Below are 7,501 nucleotides of genomic sequence, written 5' to 3' on the forward strand. Positions count from 1 at the left end.
GCTCAAAGTTAGACGGCCGCGTGGGAGGCGGAGTCTACTGCAGCGAGCTGAACATCAGTCATTGCTTCAGGCTCCCGGACCACTGCAGTGCGTTCCAAGCGGAGGTTGTAGCCATCAAGGAGGCCATTTCCATCGTCTCCAAACTATTTCTAGACACGCACTTAGTGTGCGTTTTCTCGGACAGCCAAGCAGCTATTAAAGCTCTAGGCTCAATATCGTCGAACTCAGCGACTGTAAATGACTGCCGCAGGTCTCTGAACGTGATCGCAGATCAGTTAGACCTCTTTCTTATATGGTCCCAGGCCACAGGGACATCGAGGGGAACGACGCCGCCGACGAGCTAGCAAGGCAGGGTACTACAATTCCTCTCCTTATGGAGAGGGAGCAGGTAGCGATGCCTCTGGCTACGTGCAGGCTCCTCACGCACGAATTGTTCGAGCAAAATGCCAATAGGAGATGGCAGCAAACAGTTTCCTGTAAAATCTCAAGATTGATATGGCCATATCGATCGAAGAAGCGCTCAGCCGAGCTGTATAGGCTCAGCAGAGCACAGTGCTCTGCAGTTACTCTAGCCATTACGGGACACTGGCAGATTGGCACTCATGCCTCTAGACTGTCAATCCCTCATAACGACTTCTGCAGGAGTTGTCGCGACGAGGAAGAGGAGGAATCGGTCCCCCACTTCTTCTGCCACTGCCCGGCCCTTGGAAATCGTCGTCTTCGTTTTCTCGGGGCTGCTTTCCTCACAGACATTTCGGACCTGGCCGAAATCAAACCGGGGACCTTGTCCAGATTCATCCAAGCCTCCGGATGAGACTGCCCTTAATTTGCAACAGCCTGTTTCTCCACGGTTTTTAGGCACTGGGAAGGGGCACACGCCCATGCGGCACCACAACGGACCTTCTACAGGTCCAAGTGAGCTTGGGAGGGTTTCATCACTCCCCCAGGCTACCGCCTGAACCTAACCTAACCTAACATATCCATATTATTTCAGCGGCGGTGAAGATGAAAATACCCAACGAGCCAGCAGATAAAGTGATTAGGAAGGCTATTCACAATATTAAGAAAAGCTACTTTCAAAAGGGCGCAAGGGACAAAAAATACAAAGCTCTGGCATGCTTAAACAATAATTAATAATAATTTTTAATAAATAAAACTTATTGAAAAAAAAAAACAATTGAATGTATTACTTTTTTATATTAAATGCATGATTTTTCGTGAAAAATCATCACTTATTAAGTGCATGATTTTTCGGCAATGCTCGATGACAATGTCATCGATTATGCCCTAGGTCATCTCCATGTTAAAGTAAACAGCTCAGCGTATGGCCGGTCATCAACTATGTCATCGCGGGTAGTGATGCGTTCATCGACGTGTCAGCAGCTGAGTCATCGATGTCATCGTACTGAAGGGATACACTGGAGACACAACAGAGAACAGAAATTAATCCAGCATCAGCATACAAACGCATATTTTTGTCGAAACATTGCACTATGGTCCGAACGACCACTTTTGTTGGCCAAAACCTAATTTTTAAAATTCAAAACTAAAACTTGGTTTTGATCACTCTGCATTAGAAAAAGAGTGTCCATTAAGGCTGCGTACCAGAAATTTCCATAGATGGCGCCACATTCGCAAAATCAGCTGAGCAACCCAACTGTTTTTATCGTAAAGCACGTGAAGTAAAAAAACGCCATATTAATAACCATTTTAGATCTCTCAAAAATTGAAAAACGCCAAGACCTGATTACATTTTTTTAATGAATCTTAATCAGTCGGGTTCTTATTACGTGTCTTGAGTTTTTAACTGTATCTAGTAGTAGTCTTCGTAATTGAAGGTTAAAGTGAGGCCTTCAACATGTGCCAACTTGTAATGAAAACTAATTTTTGAAAAGGTGTACAAAGTGAGTCCTACCTAGTCCCACCCTGAAACCTTTTGTGTGTCGTAGATTAATAAATTCTTGTTGATATGTATCACTAACCATACAGTATATACATACAAGTATACAGTATATATAAAATATGTTATGTACATAAATATTAAAGATTATTACATTCGTATATTGCATGAGGGTAAAATTACTGTTGTCTTAATGTTGTCTTTATAAATGAATTAGAAAATGTATGGGTATTGTCCATGAGAGTATTCAAGGTGCGACCGGCATCTAAATTTTTGCTTTGCAGATTCCCGTCGGAAAGCGCGCAATTGACAATTGATTTGAAATATATATAAAACCAATTCCATATATATTTATGCATATTTATTTAAGTATATATCTATATTTTCTTATATTGTATATTTAGATACATCATTGTTTTAGTTATAATAAACAAAAAAGTCGAGAACCGACGGCGCTTTCATAATTTTTATAATTTATAATAAACCTGCTTAAGATAAGGAAATAAATGTGCAATTATATTTTGCATAATTTGCATAATTGCATAATTTTTATAATTTATAATAATCCTGTTTGAAATAAGGAAATAAATATGTAATTATATTATTGTAATATTTTATATTTTGTGGTATAAATCAAACAAATAACAGCTTTTATTTTATTTCCCGCGCCCTAGTGTACAATACCCCCACCCCCTGCCCATTCTTCATTTATTTTGTGGCGGTAGGTCAGACCATCAAAAGACCCAAAACTAGAACCAAACTCAAATTTCAGTTCTAGCGGCCAGCAATAGTAAACACACACACGCAAAGTACGTGAGAATGCATGTGCACCCATACACTAAACAGAACCAGACCTGAGAGAGTTCAAAAAATCTGAAAAAGCATACAATCACATATTTTTGTCGAAACATATTGCGTGTGTACTAACAAATGCAAAGATGTTCTCTCTGCGCTCTCTCTCTCATGATGACGTCACTCTGGGGTACTGAACGCGCTAGCCAGTGTTTGACGCTTTCGTTGTATGAACTGGCACATCTATATACTGTATGGTTAGTGTATGTATATAGTAAGAAATGCCTCTTTTCACCACAATTATTGAAATTTGCGTATGGAATTCAGATAAGGGTAAAATTATCAATTATTTGAAAACGGCTCTTAAGGCGACATATCATATGAAATTAATAAAGCTTTTGAGGATACCAGCAAGAAAATTTGTTATCGTTTGGCAACATAACGGAACAAATGCCGGTCAAATTCAAAGATGTTTGTACGAAAATATGTGGGTTGGCCACAAGCCTTTATTTCAACACTTTTATCTTTATGCCCAGAGAATGCTAACTAAGTTCGTAAGGCTGTACAGGACCCAGTCGGAAAGCCGGCACATATCTCACCTAACGAGGCGTTAACCTCGCTTCTAGACAAGGATCTCAGTAATAATTTACGGAAACCTTTAAGCAATGTTATTTTTATTTAAATCGAAATTTTTGTAAGCGTGCAACGCCGTTTTCTTAAATAAATTATGCTTAATACGTTTTTTTTTCACTATAACTAATCATTTAAATATGCATTATTAAAAAAAGGGCGGCGCCACACCCATTTTTTTTCTTAAATCCACTTCCTTTTGATTATATATATATCCAATACAAAAAACTAAATAAAAAAATCTTGTTCCGTCGGGAGTTATTAATTTTGGCCAACAAAAACGGTCGTTCGGACCATAGTACATTGTTTGCTGGGATATTGCACATGCAAAGATGTTCTCTCTGCGTTCTCTCATAATGACGCGTCAGTACCCGAAGCCCCGAGCCGAAGTCTCTGGGGTTCTCAGACGGTAACCCGGTAACTCGTGTGACGCTTTCGTAGCATGAACTGGCACATCTATATACTGTATGGTTAGTGGTTTCACTCAAGTAGTATATTTACAGTATGTTTCGGTATATTTTATCGATAAATCTGTTTGTTTTGTAATTTTGAGGTTGGAGGTTAGTTTCTGTGATGAGATGGTGATTTTTCCTGGAAATTGACTTTTAATGTGATTAAATCAATTTTAGCTGTGTAACTGCATTGCTCCGGCATCCCACCGCCAAGTAACCTATTGCCCCGAACTTTAAATGTCGGAGCTCTTCCCACAGGTAACAGGGATAGTCGCATAACAAGCAAAACTACGACAACGGCGAACGGGACGTGACTGGACCAAAGCGATTCACAACAAAGTACCTTGACAATGGGTTTTCCGGATAAGGCAGAGCGAGCCAAGTGCTGGACCACGCGGGACGAGTATTGGAAGTGCTTGGACGCCAGTGCGCCCAAGCACAGCTCCACGAGCGGTGAAAAAGTTCCCAACGCCTGTAAAGATTTGCGCAAGGCCTTCGAGCAGTCCTGCCCCGGCCAGTGGGTGAAGCACTTTGACCGCAAACGTACTTACGAGCAGTTCAAGGAAAAGATGGCCACCGGCTACGACCCGCTGGAGGAGCGTGCCACAGGCGAGAAGACAGCGAAATAAAAGCCGGCACCGGCATGGGTCGGGTCATTTTTAGTCGATCGGTTGTTACGCTATTTTTTTTTATCGTTATAGTGTAGTATATATTAACGAAAAAAAATACAAACTATTTACATATATGGTCTACACATGGGAGATGGCTCAAGTATTTATATATCTAAGTAGTTTTGGCTGTGCATATTAGTATTCTGCGACTTTAAGGAAACATTCATTATATATTAAATTAAACGGCAGCGGCAGTGTGTGCACACCTACCGGATTGGTCGCAATGTCGAAATGTCCTAAAAAATGCTAAAAGCCAACACGTTCCAGCAGTCGAAAGTATCGTGCCAAACGCTTTTCTCAAAATTTAATTGCAAACGTGCCGTCGACATTAGACATAAGCTATAACTCGGAATCGCAAAGTAATGCCAATGACATAATGGATCCAATTACTTTCGGTGTTTTAACAAGTAAGTGGCTTCCTAACCCAGCGGGCCCCAATAACATTTCTCATGTGTGACAGTCAGTGACACCTGTTACAATGACCGCTCGAAGGATCGCAGCGGTCCGCGTTTGGTGTCTCAGATCATGCAGGCCTTCAGAAATGCGCAGGTAGTCGCCAGCGTGGTGCCCGACGAAAACAGCCTCATTCAGAGCGAGCTGCGTCAGTGGATCAACAGGGAGGAGGTTCGCATCATCTTTACCACGGGCGGCACCGGTCTGGCCCCACGCGATGTGACCCCCGAGGCCACTAAGCCGCTGCTCGACAAGGAGTGCCCACAATTGATGACGGCCATAACCCTGGCCTCGCTGAAAAAGACGACTTTTGCGGCTCTGTCGCGCGGAGTTTGTGGCATCGCTGGCAATACACTGATCCTGAACTTCCCCGGGAGCGAAAAGGCAGTAGCCGAATGCTTTGGAACGGTGAAGGATTTACTGCCCCATGCACTCCATCTGATCAACGACGACGTGGCCCTGGTGCAACGCACCCATGCCCAGGTGCAGGGTACGGAGACGGTGGAGGCCCAAATTCACGTCTGCCCTCACCAGACAGGAGTTGGAGACGGCAGGGATCGCCACTCGCCCTTTCCCATGCTCCCCATCTCGGTGGTCATGGATATCATATTCGGAGTGGTGCAACGCACTACCTGCTTGGAAGATGACATCTGGAAAACGACCTCGCCGGTGAATATACCACCCTTCCGTGCCTCTATCAAGGATGGCTATGCCATGAAATCGACTGGCTTCTCCGGCAGCAAGCGTGTCGTAGGCTTCGTTGCCGCCGGTGATGCGGTAAGTACCCACATCATGTCAAGCAGAGCCAGAAGTGTTAATCCTAACTATTTCCTTCTACAGCCCTGCGCACAGCCTCTGCAAGAGGATGAGTGCTTCAAGATAAATACGGGTGCCCCACTGCCAGACCAAGCGGACTGCGTGGTCCAAGTGGAGGATACCCTTTTGGTGAGTCGCGACAAACATGGAGAAGAGAGTCTAGTAGAAATTATGGTGGAGCCAAAGCCGGAATTGGATGTGCGGTGAGTACTACTCATTAGAGCATGAATAACTTATCTTACTCCGATCTAATGCCTTCAGTCCCATTGGTCACGATTTGCGCATCCACGATTCCATTTTCCCTATTACGGATTCTTCACCCGTTGTCATTCAGTCTCTACTGTCCTCTGTGGGCATATCTAAGAGCTTACCCAAGCCCAAGGTGGCCCTCGTCTCCACGGGGAGCGAGCTGCTCGCGCCGGGTGAGCTGCCTGTTCCTGGCAAGGTCTACGACTCTAATGCCACGATGCTGGAGGAGCTGCTACTCTATTTTGGCTTCAACTGCGTACGCACCGTTGTGCTGAGCGACAAGTAAGTGGCGTTAATTCGCTCCTCCTGGCTGACTGACATTAAACATTCTCCTTCAGCTTACCGGAGACCAAAAGATCTCTAGTCCAACTTTTTGAAAAGGTGGAATTTGTCATCTCTACTGGCGGCGTCTCAATGGGCGACAAGGACTTTATAAAGACAGCGCTGGAGGAACTCAACTTCAAGATCCACTGCGGCCGGGTCAACATGAAGCCTGGGTATGGGTTTGTTTCCTTGGCCCATCTCCTCCAACTCTCGCACTAAAGAATTCTTTTCTCCCACCACCAGCAAGCCCATGACCTTTGCCAGCAAGGATAACATGTGTTTCTTTGGACTGCCGGGGAACCCCGTATCCGCCTTTGTCACATTCCATCTGTTTGCGCTCCCAGCCATCCGCTGGGCCGCCGGCTGGGAGAGAACCAAGTGTCCCCTGGCGACCATTCAAGTAAAGGTACGAGATTGCGCAACAGTCATTTAAACAGATGGCGAAATTGAGGACGCCTGCTTATTACAAACTATTCGGTCAGAGTGGGTAGAGGTGTTGATTGGCTGTCCCCCGCTGACTTGCTAGTTCTAGAACATGCATAAATTGCTGTAGGTCGTATCTGTCGGCGCAGAAGCGTCAAAGCCCAGTCCACTTCATTCACCATATACGTTTGCTTCTGAGTGGGCCTTATCTGTTTGTTATGAGTTTTGAGTGTTATGTTTTGAGTGCTGATAAGGAGAAGGTGGTTGAGCCAGTAAGCAAGGGCCTAGTAACCTTGTGAATACTCTTCTAAGGGCGACCCAACATTGTCTGAATGGATTGTCTAATAATAACTACTTTCTTTCTCTGACAGCTGTCTCAAGACCACATTTTGGATCGACGTCCAGAGTACGTCCGTGCTTCGGTGACCTCCAAAAACGGTCAACTCTATGCTAGCGTCAATGGAAATCAGGTAAATTTTCTCCCACGCCTTTTGACAGTTTCTTCATCAGAATGACACTCCACTCCCACTGTTATTTATAGATCAGCAGCCGTTTGCAGAGCATTGCAGGGGCCGACGTGCTTGTACACCTACCGGCACGCAGCTCCGAGTGCTTCAAGGCAAGTGCCGGCGAGTCCTATCCCGCCTCCGTGCTGCGCTACGACTTCATATCCAAGTATGAGTAAGTGGACCTCCCGTTTCACCGAATCCATCGATAGCCCTAAGACCACAAGAATTCCTAAACCAATCGAATGTTAGTAAGGACTCCAAAGCCCATCGTAGATTAGCACA

The 7,501-nt window shown here is 44.6% G+C and overlaps 2 protein-coding genes across 2 annotated transcripts; both read left to right on the top strand.

Annotated features, from left to right (window-relative positions):
* The first annotated feature begins 3,951 nt into the window (after positions 1-3,951).
* On the top strand, positions 3,952-4,528 carry LOC6600234 (cytochrome c oxidase assembly factor 6 homolog). The gene has a single exon (XM_002025176.2). The coding sequence runs from the start codon at positions 4,125-4,127 to the stop codon at positions 4,401-4,403; it is 279 nt and encodes a 92-aa protein (XP_002025212.1). The 5' UTR covers positions 3,952-4,124; the 3' UTR covers positions 4,404-4,528.
* A 134-nt stretch (positions 4,529-4,662) lies between these two features.
* LOC6600215 (molybdenum cofactor synthesis protein cinnamon) lies at positions 4,663-7,494 on the top strand. The gene is made up of 8 exons (XM_002025177.2): positions 4,663-4,852; positions 4,906-5,675; positions 5,739-5,917; positions 5,976-6,245; positions 6,302-6,460; positions 6,531-6,693; positions 7,082-7,180; positions 7,252-7,494. Exons 1-8 carry the CDS (start codon positions 4,822-4,824, stop codon positions 7,393-7,395), a joined length of 1,815 nt encoding a protein of 604 aa, XP_002025213.1. The 5' UTR covers positions 4,663-4,821; the 3' UTR covers positions 7,396-7,494.
* Positions 7,495-7,501: the final 7 nt, after the last annotated feature.

The sequence above is a fragment of the Drosophila persimilis genome, unplaced genomic scaffold (assembly GCF_003286085.1).
Source record: "Drosophila persimilis strain 14011-0111.01,24,50 unplaced genomic scaffold, DperRS2 tig00000622-arrow-arrow-pilon, whole genome shotgun sequence".
Classification (NCBI taxonomy): domain Eukaryota; kingdom Metazoa; phylum Arthropoda; class Insecta; order Diptera; family Drosophilidae; genus Drosophila; species Drosophila persimilis.